The sequence below is a fragment of the Archocentrus centrarchus genome, chromosome 2 (genome assembly GCF_007364275.1).
Source record: "Archocentrus centrarchus isolate MPI-CPG fArcCen1 chromosome 2, fArcCen1, whole genome shotgun sequence".
In the NCBI taxonomy this organism is placed as follows: domain Eukaryota; kingdom Metazoa; phylum Chordata; class Actinopteri; order Cichliformes; family Cichlidae; genus Archocentrus; species Archocentrus centrarchus.
The window spans coordinates 9769857-9794590 of record NC_044347.1 but is presented as its reverse complement, the minus strand read 5'-3'; the positions used below and the strand labels follow the sequence as shown (position 1 = coordinate 9794590).

Sequence of the window (24734 nt, the reverse complement as noted above, 5' to 3'; positions counted from 1 at the left end):
TATATATATATATATATATATATATATATATATATATATATATATATATATATATATATATATATATATATATATATATATATATATATATATATATATATATACAATGGTTATAACTTTTTCTAAGTTATAACCATTGTGAAAAATGATTAACTGACATTTGTTTCGTATATAAATTTGTTACACCTGCTTTTGTTTGGTGAGGTCAAATATGTCAGGTCAAAGTGGGTGTAATACTACAGCAACTCATTTTCAGTTCATTGTTATTTGAACCTCTTTTCCACCAGCAGAGCACTTTGCTTTTACTTGTTTTGTTTTTTTTTTATTTGAAAGTGAGAGAAGATCCTGTAACTCAGTGCAGTTTGATGAACATTGTAAAGTTTAATCATTTCCTTTATGATGAAACTAAACTGTTGCATTAAAGAAAAGTGTGTTTGTACATGCTGTCAGTTAGTGTGCTTAGAAAATCAGAATCAGCAAAGGTATCAGCAGATCACACTTAAAGAAAAAATGCACTTCTAGTTCTCACCAGAAGCAGTGATGTAACAGTTGTTTTCTTTTTACTCCTCTACAACTTTTTACTGTGTTTGTCACGTATAATCAGCATGTCCCTGCATGAAATAATAATCAAATTTAACTTGTATGTGTAAATGATAATAGACATCTCTGTTTCTGACATCAAAATTTTGTTCCAGGTTCTCGCATTCATTTTCACACTCCACTGAGACCAAGTTCATGCTGGAAAAAGCAAAGAGAGAACTGCAGCCAGGAGAGAAGATACTGAAGCTGTTATCATCAGTATGCAGATATGGAACATTCCCTTTTAATGATGGAGACATGGATGATGACTATGAGTGTGATTTCCTGCTGGATCTGTACTCCCATGTGAAGGACTGTGAGACTAAAACAGGTCTGAGTGTCCGTCCATCATTACAGTCAGTTATCCAGTCAACTCCTGCATTCTGGTCCATAAACCTCTCAGAGAGAAAGACCTCCATCCTCCTGGAAGTGCTGAAACTCCAACCAGAGAAGAAACAAGTGGAGCTGAGAGGCTGCTCACGTGAAGAGAGTGAAGTGAGGAGTTTCCTGCAGTGTCTGCCTTATATCTCACAGCTCAGGTACAGGAATTGGACTTTACATGATTTATTCTGCATACAAAAAAACTGTGCTGAACATAATTCATGAAAATATTTTAAGCCCACTAAAATCTAAAACTTAACTATTCTTAAGATATAATTTGCTATCAATTATCATCACATTATATATTTTAACTTTCCCGATATGTCAGAGTCAAATACTGTAATCAACACACTGCTGTGTGTGTGTGTGTGTGTGTGTGTGTGTGTGTGTGTGTGTGTGTGTGTGTGTGTGTGTGTGTGTGTGTGTGTGTGTGTGTATATGGAAATGTGACAGTTTATGAGAATAATGAAGTGATGTGCACTAATTCCAACAGGAAAACTGTAGCTCAGTGACAGTTCAAGCCACGAGAAAGACATTAAACTGCTATTGTAGGTTTCAGTTTTTCATCAGCTTCAAAATCAAAGCAGCATCAATTAGCTGTTTCTGCACAGAGGGCAGATCAATGCAGCAGGTTCATCGTATCTTTGCTTTCTTAGCATTAGATTGATGAAACCTAAAACTGCAGAGTTATCACAACCATGGAAACAGTTACAAAGTTTCTCTCTGATCTCAGGTCTGCAGCTTCACTTTCACTTTGATCTGCTATTTCTTTCCACACAAAATGGACACACTGAATGCTGCCTTCTTCAGTCAGAAACATGATCACATGAATGATGATAAAGATCTATGAAGAACATTTATCTATGACAACAAAATCAACAGTGTTGTTGCAACCAAGACAACAGAGCAATGCTGGTAAAAATCATTAACCTTGTGAATTGATGAATGAACATATTTCTGTTACTGCTCTGTGCTGCAGTTTGTTTCTAAGCTGACAGCTGCACATTAGAGCTCTGACACTTTAACCCTGATGCATTTAAACATTAAAGGTTACTCAGTGCATTCAGGTCTGACACATAATCTAATGAAGGAGACGAGGAAATCACTTCAGTTTCTCAGCAGATCAAAGTCAAATTAATGTTATTAGAAGGATATTCTCAGTGATAACTGGACTAATAACAGACTGATGTTTGGCAGCAGATTAGGCTGCCTGATTTGTTTCACACTGCATCACCAATTGAATACATGTAAACTTCTAAAGCTGATTTTAAACTGAAACTCTGAACATCACCTGATTCAGACCAGGCTCTGTGTTCAGCATCAGGTACCATGGTGATCTAGCCCAGAAAAAGAGAGCTAATTTGTGACACTGAAAACTCTAACTGTAGGCTCAACATAGATCACTTATCCATGAATATGTCTTCCACCCCTCTGTTGGATCAGAAACCATTCTTTTTAATTCAATTTTAAAGAACTTCCAAAAGTAATTTAATCAAAATCTAAATTACTCAGTAAATATTAGTAACGATTTGGGCACCCAGGTGGCTTAGTGGTGAAGCTGGAGAACACATACACATGCCGCGGTGCAGTGCGGGCGGTGCAGGCAGCGTAGGCTCGAGTCCCAGCCTGTCACCAGCTTGCCTTCATGTCTGTCCCCTTATCTTTCCCCCATTTCCTGTCTCCCTCCACTGCCGATTTCACACAAAGGATTAGTGTTTGTGTTGTGAGTCAGTAACAGTCTAAAAACAATGTTCAGCTGCTCTGATGGAAGATGGCTTTAAAATGGACTTTCATTATTGCTCATTCAGGACATAAATAACGTTGAGGGCACCATTACCTGAATGACTCTGTCCACCTGTACCCCATTAACTATGGTGGCCCACATTCTTAAGAGCAACGCATATGTAAAAAAAACTAGGAACACTAGTGAGCTCACCTTCAGACTGAATTTGATCATTTCCTTCGCTGCCAGGCTTTTAAAAAAATGGCAGTTTTTATTCTTGTGAAAGAGTTGCTTTCATGACTCATCCAGTGATGTCATTGTCTGGCCAATCAGTGGCATGCATTCTGTTGACATCACATTTTCGGCTCAACTCAGATTGCCTGGAACCCTGGCTGAGGGGGTACTAAAAAAGTACCTGGTAATCCGAGTCGAGGCGAGATGAGCTGAGAAGTTAATAGTGGAAAAGCGGCATTACTATAGATCTCTCACACAGAAAGATCCAACACAGGAGTAGTGTGTGTTTCAGATGCTTGAATTACCACAGACTCAGCTGTTGGATAAATTCAAAAACTTATCAAACACCAGGCTTCACACGATCAGTCTCCGTCAAAGATCTTTTGATTTCTTGCAAGAAATTAAGGAGCAAATAATATCAGCATAAGCCCCCTGAACAGCTTTCGTAGTGCCATTTTATACATGGTAAAAACAGGAAGGAGCATAAGCGAGAGAGGATTGCTGTATCTTTGATGGGTGTGTTCTTGAAGAAAAGACCTTCGCTGACAAAATCTTAATGCATATACAGAGTTTATTGCAAAAGAGATAATGGCAAAACAGAAGCTTCTTCTTTAGCTGTCTGGGAGAGGGAATTCCAATCGCTCTAACTCGTAAGACAAAGGGAATGGCAAGTGTTATATAGCCAGCACCCACATTCTTGACCCTTGACATTGTACCACATATAGTATTTTATGGAGAATGAGGTTTAGCTTGTTACCTGTATGCATGTTTGAGTTTATTTATTTAGTAGGGACAATGCACATTAATGAACAATCCTGTAAATGTGCCAGAATTAGCCAAAATGCTATTTTTCATCTGTTGTCCCATGACAAACCACAATTTGTCATGTAAGGTTGTTCCCTTTTTTGGACAGAGAGACCAACAAGGGGTTGCAATCTCTCATACCATTTAACTGATGGAAACTATATGCTCATTCTGAGCTATCCTTTTTTGGACAAGGTCAAAGCAGGCCTGAACTCAAGGCCTTCATCCTAAAGGAAAAACCCATACATAGATGCAGTTTAACATAGCAGTTTAGACACTACATATTCCCCCTTCGAGGCTTGAAGAGCCTCGAGAAAGACAAAGAACACAAGAATGTTTACCATTGCATCAATCAACAGTTTCTCCCATAGCATAATTTTAGCTTTAACAAAGATTTGTAACTTTTTTTTGAGGTGTGAGAGCGAAAAAAAAAAAAACCTGTCCGGCAGCTATTTTTCTTGAATATCCGTCGATTTGACTACCCATCCCATTTGACCTCTTCCAGTTTGCCTACAGCCAAACTGCTCCACTGAGGACGCCATCTCCTCTGCTCTTCACCTGAGCCGTGCACATCTGGAGGAGGGAAACAGTCATGTGCGGATGCTGTTCCTGGACTTCAGTTTGGCATTTGACACCATAATTCCACAGCATTTGGTGAACAAACTGGAATCCCTGGGCTTCAGCACCCCCCTGCAGAACTGGTTGCTAGACTTCCTCACTGAACAATCACAGTCAGTAAGGGTTGGACAGAACATCTCCAGTGTCATCACCCTCAGCACAGGATCCCCTCAAGGATGTGTACTGAGCCCCCTGCTGTTCACCTTGATGACACACGACTGTGTCCCTAGGTCTGCCACCAACCACATCGTGAAGTACGCGGATGACACTACAGTGGTGGGCCTCATCAAGGATGACAATGACCTGGCATACAGAGAAGAAGTCGAGCTGTTGGCAGGTTGGTGTAGTGCCAACAACTTGATCCTGAACATGGATAAAACAAAAGAGATCATCATCGACTTCAGGAAGAACCAACCCAGACATGCTCCACTTTGCATTAACACCAAGGCTGTGGAGGTGGTCAGCAGCATAAAGTTCCTGGGGGTGCACATCACAGACAACCTCACCTGGTCTGTAAACACCACGTCACTGGTCAAGAGGGCACAGCAGCCTCAAGATAAGATGCACTGAGACAGAGAAGTTAGTCTAGTTCTTTCTGATCTGTTGCTCTATGGCTAATGTATTATTTAATTGTTTATTTGGTTGATCCAAATAATTTACTGGAGTTTACCTTTAAACATTTGTACTTTATTCATTGAGTAAAAAATAATCCCTAACAGACTTTAAGCAAATGCATAGGAAGCCTCAATAAATACAGTGTTCTAGCTAGCGGTTGAACGCAAGGCGCTGCGCCGGGCTGAGGATTTCACCATTTCACTTTCGGAGCTCTGCTTTTACTGCATTTAGCAAACACGAGCCCGCCCCACGGACTCTGCCTCGGCTAGATTGCTGCATGAGCAATTTACAATCTACCACAGAGTACGGACAGTTCATAATGTGCACATTTGATCTCCCTACGGTCGTGCGCGCTTGATTTCGCGGCTACAGAAATCGAAATGACAACTGGCATGAACGCGAGGAGAAGTAAGAGGAAAAACGAAGATCAAATGAAAATTTCAGGCATGATTTTACACGAGTGCATCACCGCTGTCAAGTTTTTTCCATGCCTCCGTTATTTGTGTGGCTGCACACGCGTTTCGCTCACTGTGCACAGAATGACAGCTGTTATTTTTTCTTTACGTCAGCTGTAGCCACCAGAACGATCACTTTAACCACAGTCAGGGTGGTGACATAGAGCAGGGTTGTCAAACTCAGTCACAGGATGGGCCAAAAGTGAAGACACATTCTGAGTCGTAGGCCGAACTTGATTAAAAATAATTATTAAAATCAGTAAAATGAATTTTAATGGCCGAAATACAGCAGCTTTTTCCTCAACACATTAAATAAAATATCAAATTATATTATTCTTCAAAAATCACATCAGGAAAAAATGAAAACATTTCAAACTGATGAAAAGTTGCAAATTTTTCAGGTAAAAACTGTGATGTGAATTTCTGCGCTTCACAGTCGGAAAAACGCTGCATAAACTGCGCAGTGTGTCCAGCTGCAAACACAGCGGTGGAGACTCGTAATCACGCGGTCCAGTCACCAAAGTTGCAGGGACGCATTATGATGCTTCATGAGAAAAGCGAATCTCATAACCACCTTTCATCCCAGAGCCCTTCTGAGGCTTTTCCTTCACTTTCTATGAACTGACAGATTTCCTCAGACAGCTCATCACACCTGTGTAATAAGGCACGTCACCAAATTCAGAAGCTATTTACTCCAGAAAAGACTGAAACTGCCGTGATTTAAACCTTTGCCTCTTATAAAGATCCATGTCTGTGTTTCAGTGTTTATGGCGCGTTCTGTCTTCAGGACTTTGCTGCGCAGCGTTTCCTGCTCTGTGAAGCAGTGATTCACTGTCAGCTCACCTGTGCAGAAAAACATTTCTGGCTAGAACCCTGTAAATAAAATCAAAAATGTCCATACGCTCAGCTGGTCGACCCATCGGACCTCGCTGTGGACCTTTCCTTACCTATTCATCACTTTCCCTAAAATCACGCAAAGGAAAAACATCTGAGGTTCCAATGTACTCACCCAATATCAGGAAAATATTATTCTCAAATTGATTAACCGACACATGTTATACACATGAGTGCTTCTCACACATGAAGAATTCTCAAAGACTGAACCAAACTATTATGTCTACTACAATTAACACATTTCAGAATAATGGATCAATCTTCAGTATCATGTCAGAATATAACCAAACATAAGAATATATCACACTGCAGTTCTTCAGCAGCATTGACTCTTCGTGTGATGTGTCATGTTGATTCTATGCATTTTATCACAGTGTCCTTGTTCAGAATCTTTCAGTCCATTTATTCTCCATTATTGTTGTATGAAACCCCTCAGCTCAGTGGGTTCCTGAATATACTTCTGAAAGAAAGAAAACACCCAGCAGTATCTTTGTAAAGACAACAGATGCAATTTGAAACATCAAATGTTGATTATCTTCTTTTTCATAAATGTGAAATTATATTATTTCCAATTTATGTTACTTTTTCTATTCTATTCCCCCCTGGAAACAAATCCCTCCTATAGTAAGCATCAGTGATGAAAATTGATAATGTGAGTAAATATTGAGATTATAATGACACTAAATGTTAGGATTACAGTAAGATTAGAATATTAAAATCAACTTCATTGTCTTATTCAAAAATTCCTTTCCTTTGTCTGAGGAGAGACGTTCAGGATGTCCCTACCTACTTATAACTTCTCCACACAAAAATTTCACAACAGATTGAGCATCTTTATGCTTAGTTGGACAGGCCTCAGGCCATCTTGAAAATCTGTCTACCACTACGAGCGTCTATCTTTTACCTCCAACTGCCTCTGTCTTTATGTTAATAAGAACTGGTGTTATAACATGGTGGTGAGGGAATCGCTGTGTTTTCTTGATGTTGAACTCTTATCTGTCTCCCTTCATCCCTTTTATTTAACAAGAGAATTTCCACAGATGTTTGTCACTGTTGTGTACATTCACCCAAGGGCTAGTGTGAAAGCTGCCACTCGGAGCATAGTGGATACGGTACACAGACCGCAGTGCATCACACCCGATGCACCCCATTTTGTCATTGGTGATTTTGATCAATGCAGACGTGGGCGGTATATCCAATTTGAAACATTTTTACATCCATTTTAATATCCAAAATTTTAATAAAGGACTGGATGTGTACAGTGTCCCCAAAACAGTCAGTTATTTGTTGCTCACATTATTTAAGAAAGAGCTTTATTTGTCACATACATTTTACATGCAGTGAAATTCATTCTCTGCATTTAACCCATCACACACATGGAGTATGTAGTACACACAGCACAGCATGGAGCAGGGGGCAGCCAAAGGGCGCCCGGGGAGCAACCTGGGGGGGTGGGCTTGCTCAGGGACCCACAGTGATGCCAGCCCGAGGATTTGAACCAGGGTCCTCTCAGTGACGAACCCTCTTCTTCTCCCCTAGGCCACCACTCCAGGCCAGGTGAAAGAGCAGAAAAGTCCAAACCCAGATAAAATAAATGGACGTCTCCTTAAAAATTGTGCTCAGCAATTGGCTGGAATTTTTCATTTCTTTTCCCAAAGTCTCTTGAGTTTCATAAAGTTACCTGTATCTGGAAAAACTCTATTATTGTTCCAGTGCCCAAAGTTAAAGTATCCAAATCCTTAAATGATTATCATTCTGTAGTGTGAAATTCTCTTGTACTGAAACTCGTGAGAAATGAAATTTTTTTGTGCTGCCCAGGCAAAGTTAGATCCCCTTCAATTTGCCTATAGAACAGGTGGGGGTGTGGAGGCTGCTGTGTGCACTTTGCTTCACAAAGTTTTGGAGCATCTGAATGGTGCATGTAATTGTTTCCTCCTTTGCTTTTTATAGATTTGCCATCTGCTTTTAATTGCATTAAGCCTCATATTTTAGCAAGACATCTCCACAGTACCCTCCTGTAGGCCCACCACCCGCAGGAGGTGTCGTAGGGGTCGGGTGCAGTGTGTGTCGGGCGGTGGCCGAGGGCGGAGGCCCTGGCGGACTGATCCCCGGCTATCGAAACTGGCTATTGGGACATGGAATGTCACCTCTCTGGTGGGGAAGGAGCCTGAGCTAGTGTGTGAGGTTGAGAGATACCAGCTAGATATAGTTGGGCTCACCTCAACGCATGGCCTGGGCTCTGGAACCAGTCTCCTGGAGAAGGGCTGGACTCTGTTCCAGTCTGGAGTTGCCCTCGGTGAGAGGCGGCGAGCTGGGGTGGGTATTCTTGTACCCCCTCGGCTTGCTGCCTGTACGTCAGAGTTTTCACCGGTGGATGAGAGGGTAGTTTCCCTGCGCCTTCGGGCCGGGGAACGGGTCCTGACTGTTGTTTGCGCTTATGCGCCGAATGACAGTTCAGAGTACCCACCCTTTTTGGAGTCACTGGGCGGGGTGCTGGAGAGTGCTACGTCTGGTGACCCCATAGTCTTGCTGAGAGACTTCAACACTCACGTGGGCAATGACAGTGAGACCTGGAGGGGTGTGATTGGGAGGAACGGCCTGCCCGATCTGAACCCGAAGGGTGTCTTGTTATTGGACTTCTGTGCAAACAACAGTTTGTCCATAACAAACACCATGTTCGAATATAAGGATGTCCATAAGTCCACATGGCACCAGGACACCCTAGGTCGCAGGTCGGTGATCGATTTTGTAATCGTATCATCAGATCTGCGGCCGTATGTTTTGGACACTCGGGTGAAGAGAGGAGCTGAGCTGTCAACTGATCACCACCTGGTGGTGAGTTGGATCAGGTGGCGGGGGAAGATGCTGGACAGACCTGGTGCACCTAAACGTATTGTGAGGGTGCGCTGGGAACGCCTGGCAGAAGCCCCAGTCCGGGAGATCTTCAACTCCCACCTCCGGCAGAACTTCGACAGCATTCCGAGGGAGGCTGAGGACATTGAGTCCGAATGGACCATGTTCCACACCTCCATTGTTGAGGCTGCTGCTCAGAGCTGTGGCTGCAAGGTGGTTGGTGCCTGTCGTGGTGGTAACCCCCGAACCAGATGGTGGTCACCGGAGGTGAAGGGAGCCATCAAGCTGAAGAAAGAGTCCTATCGGGCTTGGTTAGCCTGTGGGACTCCGGAGGCAGCTGACAGGTATCGACAGGCCAAGCGGAACGCAGCTCGGGCAGTGGCCGACGCAAAAACTCGGGTGTGGGAGGAGTTCGGTGAGGCTATGGAACAAGACTTTTGGCATCGAAGCGATTCTGGCAAACCATCAGGCGACTCAGGAGGGGAAAGCAGTGCTCCACTCACACGGTTTATAGTGCGGGTGGGGTGCTGCTGACCTCAACTGAGGCTATAGTCGGGCGGTGGAAGGAATACTTCGAGGACCTCCTGAATCCCACTGACACGCCTTCTGTAGTGGAAGCAGAGTCTGGGGACGAGGGGGATGACCTGGCCATCACTGGGGGTGAGGTCACTGAGGCAGTTAAACAACTCCTTGGTGGCAAGGCCCCTGGGGTGGACGAGATTTGCCCTGAGTTCCTGAAGGCTCTGGATGTTGTAGGGCTGTCTTGGTTGACACGCCTCTGCAATATCGCGTGGAGATCTGGGGCAGTGCCACTGGATTGGCAGACCGGGGTCATGGTCCCCATCTTTAAGAAGGGAGACCGGAGGGTGTGCTCAAACTTTCAAGGGATCACACTTCTCAGCCTCCCGGGAAAGGTCTACGCCAGGGTGCTGGAAAGGAGGGTCCGTCTGTTAGTCGAACCTCGGATCCAGGAGGAACAATGCGGTTTTCGTCCTGGTCGCGGAACGCTGGACCAGCTCTTTATCCTCTCAAGGATATTCGAGTGCGCATGGGAGTTTGCCCAACCAGTCTACATGTGCTTTGTGGACTTGGAGAAGGCATTCGACCGTGTCCCTCGGGGTATCCTCTGGGAGGTCCTGCGGGAGTATGGAGTGTCTGGCCCGTTGTTGCGGGCCATTCAGTCTCTGTACAACCGCAGTGAGAGCTTGGTCCGTATAGCCGGTCGGATTCGTTTCCTGTGGGTGTTGGACTCCGTCAGGGCTGCCCTTTGTCACCGATTCTGTTCATAATTTTTATGGACAGAATTTCTAGGCGTAGCCAGGTGGCGGAAGGCTTATTCCTTGGTGGCCACAGAGTCTCATCTCTGCTCTTTGCAGATGATGCGGTCCTGTTGGCTTCATCAGGGGGTGGCCTCCAGCTCGCAGTGGAACGGTTCGCAGCCGAGTGTGAAGCGGCCGACATGAGAATCAGCACCTCTAAGTCTGAGGCCATGGTCCTCAGCCGGAAAAGGGTGGAGTACCCTCTCCGGCTCAGGAACGAGTTCTTGCCCCAAGTGGAGGAGTTCAAGTATCTCGGGGTCTTGTTCACGAGTGACGGGAGAGGGGAGCGGGAGATCGACAGACGGATCGGGGCTGCTTCTGCAGTGATGCGGACGCTGCACCGGTCTGTCGTGGTGAAGAGGGAGCTTAGTGTAAAAGCGAAGCTCTCTGGTCGATCTACGTTCCTACCCTCACCTATGGTCACGAGCTTTGGGTAGTGACCGAAAGAATAAGATCATCGAATACAAGCGGCAGAAATGAGTTTCCTTCGAAGGGTGGCTGGCCTTTCCCTTAGAGATAAGGTGAGGAGTGCAGCTATCCGGGAGGGGCTCAGAGTAGAGCCGCTGCTCCTCCACATCGAAAGGAGCCAGTTGAGGTGGCTCGGGCATCTGATTAGGATGCCTCCTGGCCGCCTCTTGGGTGAGGTGTTCCGGGCATGTCCCAGCGGGAGGAGGCCCCGCGGCAGACCCAGGACATGCTGGAGAGATTTTATCTCTCGGCTGGCCTGGGAATGTCTTGGGGTCCCCCCGGATGAGCTAGAGGAGGTGGCTGGGGAGAGGGAAGCCTGGGCTTCTCTGCTTAGGCTCCTGCCCCCGCGACCCGGCTCTGGATAAGCGGAAGAAAATGGATGGATGGATGGATGGATGGATCTCCACAGTATATATAACCTTGGTCTGGTTTCTTGGCTCATGGAACTTAAGAAATAGACCACAGAGAGTGCCCGTCAACTGCCTTTTATCAGATTTGCTTTTATCCTCATCTGGTTCCCCTCAGGGATGTATCTTCTCTCCACTTTTATTTATTCTCTACACAAATGAGTGTCAGAGCCACTATCAGAACAGATATATAATTAAATATGCAGACGACTCAGTGATCATCTCTCTGTTCCACGATGTGAATCATGACCATGGCCTGGTCATAGATGATTTTGTAGCATTCCTTTCTGAAGTTAAATGCATCAAAAACAAAGGAAATTGAAGTAGCGGAGTAATACAAATATTTGAGCACTATATTTGGACAACAAGCTGTCATTTAATGCAAATACAGATGCTATTTGTGGAAAGTCTCATCAGTGTATTCATTCATATCAGAAACTTAGGGTTTTCATGTGGATAATAGTTTCATAAAAATGTTTTATCCTTCTTTTACTGAGTCTGCTTTAGCTCTTTCATTAATCTGTTGATTCTGACCTTTGAGTCTCAAGAACAAAAGGAGGTTAGAGAACATTATGAAACCATGGAACCATGTAGCAGGTATAAGGCTTCATGATCTTGCCCTCCTGTACAGGATTAGGGCCACCCAAAAGGTATAGAGGATTCAGGGTGACAGCACTCCATCTATTTTTTTTTCCTTATTGTAAAATAAACTAATCATTAAGACTAAGACTACTTCAAGCTATTTAAGTTACTGCCCACTATTATATCCCTATCAGTAAAAAGGAATTTGCCACAGAGAAAATCTAAACCTACTAATGCAAACCCCATATGCTCTCATTTTTGTCAACTTTAACTGAGTTTAATACACCCAATAATTGTATCCCCTTACATATTTAAATGGTCAGTCTGTTGTAAAGTATTTTCTGCAGAGTTACACCTAATGGATGTACTTTATGAACCCCAAAATTTAGGTATAGGCCTTTATGAGCCCATCAGTGAAAACAAATTAAACTTGTACCCATATAATTTTAGAAAGCAGGTATTTATCAAAGGAATCTGTGGATAAAAACACAATAGCCTTTTCAGACTGGGGTCAGATGTCAGCAGGCTTCCAATCCTTGGCCAGCAGCTGCCAGCTTCTCTGAGTTTTTCCTCTCCAGCTCTTGTCTGTCTCATAGAGAGCAGAAGAAAATGGGTAAAGGCAGTGAATTCATTATCAACATTTAAAGTCATTGTATTCATAATAAATTTCTTCTACCAAATATCACTTTATTATTTCTTCAACAAACTTTTTCATCAATAACGAAAGTTTATTTCATCTTTACATCAGGCCACACTCAGAGTCTTCACCTCTCTGGCCAGCATTCTTTATTGAACTCATGAAATTCTTACTTTAAAAAAGTCCCCCTCACGAGAGGCTCATGTATTTTCTCATACTCATAAGATCCTCTTTTCAACAACCTTACTTATTTTGACTACAAATAAAGTCCCCACAAAGGATTCATGGGTTTCTTTTATCAAAGTCTCCTTCTCAGATCCCATGGAATCTTTAACAACCTCAACATCCTCTGAAAAAGAGAGAAGCTCATAGTTTTGTAGCCATAAAGGACAACTCATGTACTATATACTTTGTTTTATCAGTAATAGTATCTCTAGAACTCCTATACCTGCACTGATAAAAAATATCCTGCCCTATCTACATAATAAAATTAAGGCAACTATTTGTATAATTTATTTATGTTGATCAAGCAAGACTGTTCTATGTTTAAAGTACTTACTTATTTCTTTACATTAAATATAAAAACCAAGTAAAGTGAACTTAATTTTGTCAAGTAGATTGAGCAAAACTAAACTTTGTATAAATCACTCAACTTATTCAATGTAGTAAATTAAATTAGCAAGTAAAAGCAACTTCATTTCATTATGTAGATCAAACAAATAAACGTTTGTATAAATTACTTAATTTTGTTAAATGTATTTAATGATTTTTTCTTAAGTAGAATTAACTTGATTTTTGCATGTACATGTAAAGCAAAACTATTTGGTAAATGGACTAGTTCTTATATTGCGTTTTTCTACTCTGAGCTCTTATACAACACATTTACCAATTCACACAAGCACTTCCATGAGTTATTGTCTAACATTCACACTCCAGTGCTTGCGTCGGAGAGCAACTTAGGGTTCAGTATCTTGCCCAAGGATACTTTGGCATGCAGCCCGGAGCAGCCAGGAATCAAACCACTGACCTACCGATCAGTAGGTGACCTGCTCTACCTCCTGAGCTACAGCTAATTTCATTTGTATTCATATATATTTTTTAGATATCTAAAATTATTGATATGAAAGTGAAATTTATTGAATTTATAACAGATTGAGCAGAAATACAGATTCTATTCACTATTTTATTTTTCCTAACATAAAATGAGAGTTGTTATTTTAAAGTAGCATTTCATATCGAACATGTATTCAATCTTATCTGAATTGCATGCCTGACAATGACAAAAACTTCATAAGTGATATTGGGGGGGGGGGGGGGGGGGGGGGGGGGGGGGGGGGGGGGGGGGGGGGGGGGGGGGGGGGGGGGGTGGGGGGGGGGGGGGGGGGGGGGGGGGGGGGGCATTTCTCATGTCAGAAATTATCACTTTTTTGTGCCACTTGTTTTATTTTGAATATGCAAATATGTGAACAACACACCAAAAAAACAGAAATTTTGTCTCCCCTAGAAGTGCCAGACCAATTGACAAAGATGTGTAGTATGAAAGCAAAAAGAAGGGTAACAAACAAAAAGAGGAAAGGCTTCCAAGCCATCACAATCTTTTTTCTGTATCAGATTAGAAACACATACTACAGCAAATCAAAACAGCACGTATAAAATAAAGATGCTTTTTTCCAAACTTTCTCCTATCAAAGGAGAATGAATCATTTGAATCTTCTAGAAACATTTGACAAGTAAAACAGGCAACAGAGTAAAGAACTGTTGACTCATGTGTTCAGTTCTGCTCCCTGGCTTCAACATGGGTTCCATGAATCAAGTAGCTAGCTCAAGCTATTATACAAAATACAAGCTAAATAAAAGCACTGAGATTAAAGTGGTTTCCACTGGTAGAACAGAGGAAACATAAAATACAACCAATCAGGCTCAAAAACAACTGTGAGCAGAAAAAAGGTCTGTGGCAGTTTATTGCAAACATTTAATAATTCTATTAAACACTGTACATGAAGCAATGATTGTTTAAAAAAAAAAAACTATATATGTGTGTGTGAAGTACATACACAATTTAAGTCCATTTTGCATTGGCAGAGAAAATGTATTTACGAAAGGCATATCAGTTGCATTTCAATATTAACCTAAATTCCTCAGGGTTTACAACATCCATGTAAAAGTCATGATAGAAATGATCAAGCCTCTGTCTCATTGAGAGGATATGCTCCTCATCCCCTTCAAGTCCATGCAGCAACTTGCATATCCCTGGTAGTGGACGTGTTTTTTCCTGCTGGCCATGATGTGAGGATCTGGAAGAGGACCTGCAAAGTGAGACATGTCAATTTCAACAGAGATTTCATTATGTCATGTGACCTTTCATACTATGACAGTCACACTAATCACCTCCCTGTACATGTTTGTAATGCAAAATTACTCGTTTAATAGTTAGTTAGTTAGCAGCAAATTTTAATAGTAAAATTTTATTATAAATTGGCAAAGACAGTATACAAAGCATATATGGAAAGCAATACCTACTATTCACTCTTATGTTTATTTTAGAAATGCATTACCATCTTTAAATAGCTGGGGGCTAAAGATGTTCTATTTGCAAAGCAGAAAGGTCACGCAATGTTAGCTAGCTAACAAATTGACTAATGCTATCCTAGCATATTAATTATTAGGTAGAGAAAGACAAAAACACGTACCTCAAAGACGTTCAATGAAGAATTTGTAGCCTTTGAACGTGTTGTCTGCATGTCATAGTATATCCTAAAACCGTATTTGTGGCAAATGTGTTAGACTGTGTAAACTCCATCCACCGGAAGTAAAGATCCCCAGCATCGAGACCACACGAAAGTTGTGTGACGTCATGTGAAAAGGGTCTATATCAAATTAACAACGCAGATGAAACGCAGTAAAGATAACAAGATTATTTTTTGTTGTGTGGATGAACTTAAAAAGATTGGCTCCTAGTACTTAAACAATTTATTTTCTGAAAAACCTTACAATGTCTTGTGTCTTGAACAAATGTTTTTGACCTCATTACTATGTATATTTGTGTAAAGATACTAACTTGATTTTTTATTGTTGATTTCACAGATTCAGTTATGTTAGATTTATGTCACCGCAGAATCATTTTTATCAGTGTGAGGGCTCTGTAACTGAAGTCTTGCAGCTGCAGCAGCTCTTTTCTCCTCCTCACTATCTCACACTCCACACCTCCACTACATTTACAGCAAAATTTTGAATATATTGTAGTTTGGTTTATTTATTCTATGCTCAGATTATTCCCAAGCTATTTTACTATCATTCTTATATTATTTAATTTAATTTCTGAAAGTCTATCCTAAAGTCTTTTCAAGCTCATTTCACCAAAATTACCCCATTGTCTAATTTATTTTTATTTTAAGCACTTATTCTATTCCATTTTTCAGCTTTACCTTTAACCACTATCACTTTTGAATGTTATTTCGTTAACTCAGTCCCTTCAACAGTTATCTCCTTCCATAATTTCCTAATCACTCACACATACATTCTTCATAATAAGGTTCTTTTTCCACATGACATTTTATTACTTCATCAACAACAAAAATTAATTTCTTGAACAAAAAGAGTTTATTTCACCCTTAAATCACCTCACACACTCAAAGTGTTCATGCTTTGTTACATATCAGTCCTATTCCTTTGGGGCTCATAAACTTATTACTCAACAAAAATGCTTTAAAGGACTTCTCCTCACCTTTTTTTTTTTTTTTTGCTTTTGTGGGTTGTGAATTTAACAAAGTCCCCAAGAAAGGAAAATGGTATAAAACTTCTCCCTTGTGAATGCTCATGAATTTGTTCTGCATCAGGAGCTCTTAACCTTTAACAATAAAGGGCAGCTCATGTATTGTGTACTCCATTATTATTAATAATATAACATTTGTAAACCTCTGTTTTTAATCACTAATCCAACACTCTCTCTCAAAGGTTCACAAAGGCACATTACTTAACACATGCACACACACACATATCCCTCTTTCTTCTCATAAAAGCAAGACAAGTCACACAGCACATTCAGCTCCTGCTCACTGGACAAGTGAGGGGCCGCCACATACACACACAAGAACAGGAACGTTGCTACACACACACTTACACAAACATCACATAAAGGTAGCCCTACATGGATGCTGAAACAGACATAAAATAAAATACACAAACTCCTAACCACATACACAAACTAGTCGACTGTTTTTCTTTTCTGCATGACTTACTAATGCCGCTTTTTCTCATCTGTCTATCGACATCTCAGTTTGTGCTACCTCTATTGAAGTGTAAAATTCAAGCAAAAGGCTGTATCATACACAGCTCGTCAGCAGTGTCAGTGGAAACCTTTTCTATAGAATTTTGTCTACATTTCTAGCTTTTCCCTTAGACAAACCCATCTAACAAAACATTTCTATTGTTAAATCAGGATTTAGGCCTGCCTAATGCAGCTTCTTACAGAAGGCTTAACCCAGTTATGCAGCTATTTCTATTGGCTCTTTAATCTGCTGCATATGCTCTTTTCCGTACTTATCACTTTTAACCTCAGTAATCTATCTCTCTGGTCAGACTCTACACTTTTTCTCTTTAAGCTCTATGTTCATGGAATTCCAATCGCTCTAACTCGTAAGACAAAGGGAATGGCAAGTGTTATATAGCCAGCACCCACATTCTTGACCCTTGACATTGTATCACATATAGTATTTTATGGAGAACCAGGTTTAGCTTGTTACCTGTATGTATGTAAGGTCGTTCCCTTTTTTTGGACAGAAAGACCAACAAGGGGTTACAATCTCTCATACCATTTAACTGATGGAGACTATATGCTGATTCTGAGCTATCCTTTTTTGGACAAGGTCAAAGCAGGCCTGAACTCAAGGCATTCATTCTAAAGGAAACAACCCATACATAGATGCAGTTTAACATAGCAGTTTAGACACTACAGGATCCACTTGCATATACACAACTTCATATTCATTTTCAAGCTTTCCCTGGTGTACTGGTGGTGGGTATTTATGCACCTGCAAACTGTCTTTACTGGGGAAGACAAAAATGTTCCAGCCAATTCTCTGGGATGCTACCAACCAAAATGCTTCAACTGCACAGACAACACACAAAAACAACAAACAGCCTTGAAAAAACAGCTGCAGCAATGTTTCTTTATGAAACAGTTGCTGCCATTAACTCTCCAAGGGACATAAAAAAAGCTCCAGCTAGACAGCAAAAAGATGCAGTTATCCAGCCACCAAGGCTGTATAATGCATGACCAACACTTACAAATCAGTTTTGGACATGCAGCCTGATAGGAGTTTAACACTAAAATAACCACCCTACCAGATCTGAGCCAATCAGAAGTCTGTCACTAGGGTTTTCCCAAGCCAGTATTACAGAGTTAAACATTCGAGGATTTTAAAGACTTAGGAATGAACGAGCCTCCATTTGTTATGCTCGACTCATTCAGGACGTAACAAAGAAGGGAGATCCACACAGCAACAGTTTTCATCAGACCCATTTATTAATCATAAACTCAGACAAAGGAGAACAAAAGAAACTGAGTGCTAACCCATACCCAACATGTGATTGAACTTTGAAATACTACAACACAATCAAACCAAAGTAAAAGGAAACATAAGATGGAGGTCTGATAGATGTCAGCCATGTGAGGGGGGGGGCCACCATCTTGGGCTCCCAAACAGGTGAAGCCGCTTCCTAATTACATGGAAGGAGGTGTTAATTGAATCTTGGAAAGAAGAAAGCACTTTAGGTCCACAAACCCAAGATGAAAAGGTCTGAGATGTCACATTATATACAGGACACACATGGACAAGATGGAGTCCATCAGTAGTGTGTGGTTGTGTTTATGCAGCTGAGATCAAATCATCATTAAATGTTTCCTTCTTATTGTTCCAGTGTTGAACCTTGGAGGTCAGATCTTCATGAAGCAGTCAGGATCATTGGGAATCTGTTCTGTGCAGCAGCAGAGAGAGAACAGCAGACAGGAGAGAAGATACTGGAGCTGTTATCATCAGTGTGCACATATCAAACATTCCCTGTTAATGAGAGATGCATGGATGATTATGAAGCAAAGACATATCAGTGTGATTTCCTGCAGGATCTGTACTCTGTACATGTGAAGCACTGTGAGACTAAAACAGGCCTGAGTGTCCTTCCATCATTAGAGTCAGTTCTTTCAGCTCCTGCAGTCTGGTCCATAAACCTCTCAGAGAGAAAGACCTCCATCCTCCTGGAAGTGCTGAAACTCCAACCAGAGAAGAAACAAGTGAAGCTGACAGGCTGCTCACATGAAGAGAGTGAAGTGAGGAGTTTCCTTCAGTGTCTGCCTTATATCTCACAGCTCAGGTAAATGAATTAAATCAGGATAATAAATATTTTAATTTCCATACATTTTACCATAATTTTTACTCATTTTAAATGTTTATTATATTTCTTGTCTTCAGTATAGATTTCACACATTGTTATGGGGTCAAATTGCAGTTACATTCTGTCTAATTTCAGAGGGAAACATTGTTCTCTGTACTTCACTGTATTTATTTGATCTGTTTCAGTTCTTTGTTGCATTAAAGGCTGTTATTTTAAATACATGCCTTATTATCAATTAAAACAAGTAATTTGTTTGTTTCAAAATGCTCATAATGCTTTTTCATAAGTGTAGTAATTCATTAATTTTGAATTTTGAAATCAAGTCTGTTTTCAGTCAGTTGTTATCAGTTGGTCTAAATTAATGAAGGTCACTGTGAGACTGAACAAGTGAAACACTGAGGAGTGTGGAGCACACAGATTTTATTATTTGAAAGAGTCTCAATCTTTTCCATGTATGAAAACAATGAAATGTCAATAATAAGAACACTGTAGCTCAGTAACAACAACACAATCATGTTGAAGCGTCCTCATCATTTGCTATAATGATTGTAGCAAATGCATGTTTCTTTTTTGCTAGTAAAAATGTACTTCTAGGAAGTACTAACAAACTGGAGGTCCAAACTGATTTTTTAAATAATTCACTAGCATTAAGTTAAAAAAAATAAAGAAATAAAAAATAAACAAACATCTGTTTGTATATAGATGAATTTTCTTCTATCAGATTTGAAAATGTGTAGAATAAGTGTGATTTACACGTGTGTGATCTCAGCAGCAGGTAAAGCTGCTGTTGTCCAAGATATGAAGTGTAGATGTTGTTGTTCCACTCTGTGTGTTTCTATATTGTTGATATTTAGTGTTTGACTCTCTAAAGTCAGACAGTAAATAAAATGACAGTTACAGTTCAGTACGCAGTGATTTCACACACAGGATTAGTGTTTGTGTTGTGAGTCAGTAACAGTCTAAAAACAATGTTCAGCTGCTCTGATGGAAGATGGCTTTAAAATGGACTTTCATTATTGTTATGCCTTGCCCATTCAGGACATAAATAACTTTGAGGGCACCATTACCTGAATGACTCTGTCCACCTGTACCCCATTAACTATGGTGGCCCACATTCTTAAGAGCAACGCATCATGTAAAAAAAATAAATAAATAAAATAGGAACACTAGTGAGCTCACCTTCAGACTGAATTTGATCATTTCTCTCATTGCCAGGCTTTTAAAAAATGGCAGGTTTTATTCTTGTGAAAGAGTTGCTCTCATGACTCATCTACTGATTTCACTGCCTGGCCAATCAGTGGCATGCATTCTGTTGAGTCACATTTTTGGCTCAACTCAGATTGTGTGGAACCCTGGCTGAGTGGGTACTAAAAAAAAGTACCTGGTAATCTGAGTCAAGTCGAGCAGAGCTGAGTCGTTACTAGTGAAAAGCGGCATTACTATAGATCTCTCACACAGAAAGATCCAACACAGGAGTAGTGTGTGTTTCAGATGCTTGAATTACCACAGACTCAGCTGTTGGATAAATTCAAAAAGTTATCAAGGACCAGACTTCACACGATCAGTCTCCGTCAAAGATCTTTTAATTTCTTGCAAGAAATTAAGGAGCAAATAATATCAGCATAAGCTCCCTGAACAGCTTTCTTGGTGCCATTTTATACATAAGAGCACATGGTAAAAACAGGAAGGAGCGTAGGCGAGAAAGAACGTAACCAAAACACTTTAAAATTTGCAAAGTTTCACTTATATATGCACAACTTCATATTAGTTCTCAAGCCTCCTCTGACACTAAACTCAGAACTGAAACCACTGCACTGAGTCTTGTTTCCAAAAATGAATGAATCATCTGTCTTTTCCTCCTTTAGCAGTTCCAGTATTAATTGTTCCACTTTTACTTTTTCCCATCTCTAACACTGCTTCAACCCCAAGCCTTTCGTGCTCCAACTCAAACTGAAATCCCTGCTCCTCAGTTTTTACCTTTTTAATTCTCTGTTTGCATGTCCCCATCAAAATATAATGAGTTCTAAACCTGATGTCACTGGAGCCTGAATTGCCTGCAAAAGTTTGCTTGACAGAAGTTTAAAGTCCTTTAACAATACTCCTCAATTCAGCCTTTTTGGGGATCTTTCCAGGTTGTGACTAGCCTGTGTGTACTGCTAAATCTCCCAAATTAACCTTTGTAAACTGAGACAAAGTGGTGCAAGAGGGCCTCTTAAGAAACTCAGAGACCAATGCATTACCATGGGCAGTATCCAAACTGGCAAGTTTCCTTGCACCATGCAACAAGAAGTTAAGCCAAAAAAATATACAGACACACAAAAAAATAAAATAAAAATAAAAATTAAATATCCAAGAGCATCCCCCCTGTCTGTGCAGCTCTAACATCTTCATGTGTGTACTGGTGGTGGGTATTTATGCACCTGCAAACTGTCTTTACTGGGGAAGACAAAAATGTTCCAGCCAATTCTCTGGGATGCTCCCAACCAAAATGCTTCAACTGCACAGACAACACACAAAAACAACAAACAGCCTTGAAAAAACAGCTGCAGCAATGTTTCTTTATGAAACAGTTGCTGCCATTAACTCTCCAAGGGACATAAAAAAAGCTCCAGCTAGACAGCAAAAAGATGCAGTTATCCTGCCACCAAGGCTGTATAATGCATGACCAACACTTACAAATCAGTTTTGGACATGCAGCCTGATAGGAGTTTAACACTAAAATAACCACCCTACCAGATCTGAGTCAATCAGAAGACTGTCACTAGGGTTTTCCCAAGCCAGTATCACAGAGTTAAACATTCGAGGATTTTAAAGACTTAGGAATGAACGAGCCTCCATTTGTTATGCTCGACTCATTCAGGACGTTAACAAAGAAGGGAGATCCACACAGCAACAGTTTTCATCAGTCCCATTTATTAATCATAAACTCAGACAAAGGAGAACAAAAGAAAACTGAGTGCTAACCTATACCCAACATGTGACTGAACTTTGAAATACTACAACACAATCAAACCAAAGTAAAAGGAAACATAAGTTGGATGCCTGAAAGGTGTCAGCCATGTGAGGGGGGGCCACCATCTTGGGCTCCCAAACAGGTGAAGCCGCTTCCTAATTACATGGAAGGAGATGTTAATTGAATCTTGAAAAGAAGAAAGCACTTTAGGTCCACAAACCCAAGGTGAAAAGGTCTGAGATGTTACATTATATACAGGACACACATGGACAAGATGGAGTCCATCAGTAGTGTGTGGTTGTGTTTATGCAGCTGAGATCAAACCATCACTAAATGTTTCCTTCTTATTGTTCCAGGGTTATTCATGAGATGCGAGATGAAGCAGTCAGGTTCTTTGTGAATCTGTTCTGTGCAGCAACAGAGAGAGAACAGCAGACAGGAGAGAAGATACTGGAGCTGTTATCATCAATGTGCAGATATGAAACAGTCCCTTTTGAGGACAGATACCTATATGATCACTATCAGAGTGGTTTCCTGCTGGATCTGTGGTCCCATGTGAAGGACTGTGAGACTAAAACAGGCCTGAGTGTCCTTCCATCATTACAGTCAGTTCTTTCAGCTCCTTCAGTCTGGTCCATAAACCTCTCAGAGAGAAAGACCTCCATCCTCCTGGAAGTGCTGAAACTGCAACCAGAGAAGAAACAAGTGGAGCTGACAGTCTGTTCACATGAAGAGAGTGAAGTGCTGAGTTTCCTTCAGTGTCTGCCTTATATCTCACAGCTCAGGTACATGAATTAAATCAGTAAGAGAAATATTTTAATTTCCATAAACTTTACTATAGTTTTTAGCAACTTTAAATGTTGATACAGTCATGTCTCACTATATCACAATTCACTTATTGCAGCTTCACTGGGTTTTTTAAAAATCTATCTATTTTATAAAATCTGATTTTTTTTTTTTTTAATTGTGGAGTTTTCACTATATCACGTGATGTTTTGGTATATAGATATAAGTCACCATAACTATGTTCATCACTCGGACAAAGAGATCAGCTATGCCTACGCCTTTATCGGAAATAGAAGTTAAGGCCGAGGTTGAAGATCCTGCACCGCCTGATGAGGTGGTGCCTTCAGAAGAGCTGTAATGCTCTTCTTGGCTGTGCAGTGCTGTACATTCATCTCACTGTCATCACCTTCATCGCCATCAGTACTGCACAGCTACATAATTCATCATCTTCATCATTACCGTTGTAGTAAGAGACTGGGAAAGGTTTATAAACCCTTAAATATATATAAACAAATAAAATAAATTTAACGCCATTACTTCACGGATTTTCTTTGCCTTTAATTTCAGAGGGAAATATTGTACTCTGTACTTCACTGTGTTTATTTGCTCTGTTTCAGTTCTTTGTTGCATTGAAGGCTGATATTTTAAATAGATGTGATCAGTTCATAAAACTGATGCCTTATCAATTAAAACAAGTAATTATTTCAGAATGTTCATGATGTTTTTTCATAGGTGTAACAAATCATTAATTTTGAATATTTAAATCAAGTCTGTTTTCAGTCAGTTATTATCAGTTGGTCTAAGTTAATGAAGGTCACTGTGAAACTGAACAAGTGAATCACTGAAGAGTGTGGAGCACACAGATTTTATTATTTGAAGTATTTGAATAAAGGAGTCTGAAAATATGTGATAATCTGCTCCCTGAAGAACACTGTAGCTCAGTAACAACAACACAATCATGTTGAAGCGTCCTGATCATTTACAGTAATCATTGTAGCAATGTTTCCTGTTTGCTAGTAAAAATGTACTTCTAGGAAGTACTAACAAACTGGAGCCCCCCAAACATCTGTTAGTATACAGATGAACTAACATTTAGCAATTTATTTCAATCAGATTGAAAATGTTTAGAATAAGTTTGATTTACACGTGTGTGATCTCAGCAGCAGGTGAAGCTGCTGTTGTCCAAGACATGAAGTGTAGATGTTGTTGTTCCACTCTGTGTGTTTCTATATTGTTGATATTTAGTGTTTGACTCTCTAAAGTCAGACAGCAAATAAAATGACAGTTACAGTTCAGTACGCAGTGATTTCACACACAGGATTAGTGTTTGTGTTGTGAGTCAGTAACAGTCTAAAAACAATGTTCAGCTGCTCTGATGGAAGATGGTTTTAAAATGGACTTTCATTATATACAGGACACACATGGGCAAGATGGAGTCCATCAGTAGTGTGTGGTTGTGTTTATGCAGCTGAGATCAAATCATCACTAATGTTTCCTTCTTATTGTTCCAGTGTTGTTCCTCAGAGGTCAGATCTTCATGAAGCAGTCAGGTTCTTTGTGAATCTGTTCTGTGCAGCAGCAGAGAGAGAACAGCAGACAGGAGAGAAGATACTGGAGCTGTTATCATCAGCGTGCACATATCAAACATTCCCTGTTAATGAGAGATACATGGATGATGAATATCAGAGGGATTTCCTACTGGATCTGTACTCCCATGTGAAGGACTGTGAGACTAAAACAGGCCTGAGTGTCCTTCCATCATTACAGTCAGTTCTTTCAGCTCCTGCAGTCTGGTCCATAAACCTCTCAGAGAGAAAGACCTCCATCCTCCTGGAAGTGCTGAAACTCCAACCAGTGAAGAAACAAGTGAAGCTGACAGGCTGCTCACATGAAGAGAGTGAAGTGAGGAGTTTCCTTCAGTGTCTGCCTTATATCTCACAGCTCAGGTAAATGAGTTCAATCAGTAGTAGAAATATTTTAATTTCCATAATTTTTACTATAGTTTTTAGCAATTTTAAATGTTGATACAGTCATGT

General features: G+C 40.6%; 2 protein-coding genes across 2 annotated transcripts in view; both read left to right on the top strand.

The window, feature by feature from the left end:
* LOC115797956 (uncharacterized) overlaps nt 1–18932 on the top strand; it is a 32348-nt gene extending 13416 nt beyond the window's left edge. Inside the window, exons 6-8 of the mRNA XM_030754568.1 lie at nt 696–1118; nt 18489–18606; nt 18782–18932. Coding sequence (XP_030610428.1) covers nt 696–1118; nt 18489–18606; nt 18782–18793 — 553 coding nt within the window. The 3' untranslated portion in view covers nt 18794–18932. The remainder of the gene's footprint in view (nt 1–695; nt 1119–18488; nt 18607–18781) is intronic.
* The window catches only part of LOC115798040 (uncharacterized), a 63771-nt gene that overhangs the window by 28763 nt on the left and 10274 nt on the right, over nt 1–24734 (top strand). Inside the window, exon 7 of the mRNA XM_030754713.1 lies at nt 24210–24644. Within this exon, the coding sequence (XP_030610573.1) occupies nt 24210–24644 (435 nt within the window). The remainder of the gene's footprint in view (nt 1–24209; nt 24645–24734) is intronic.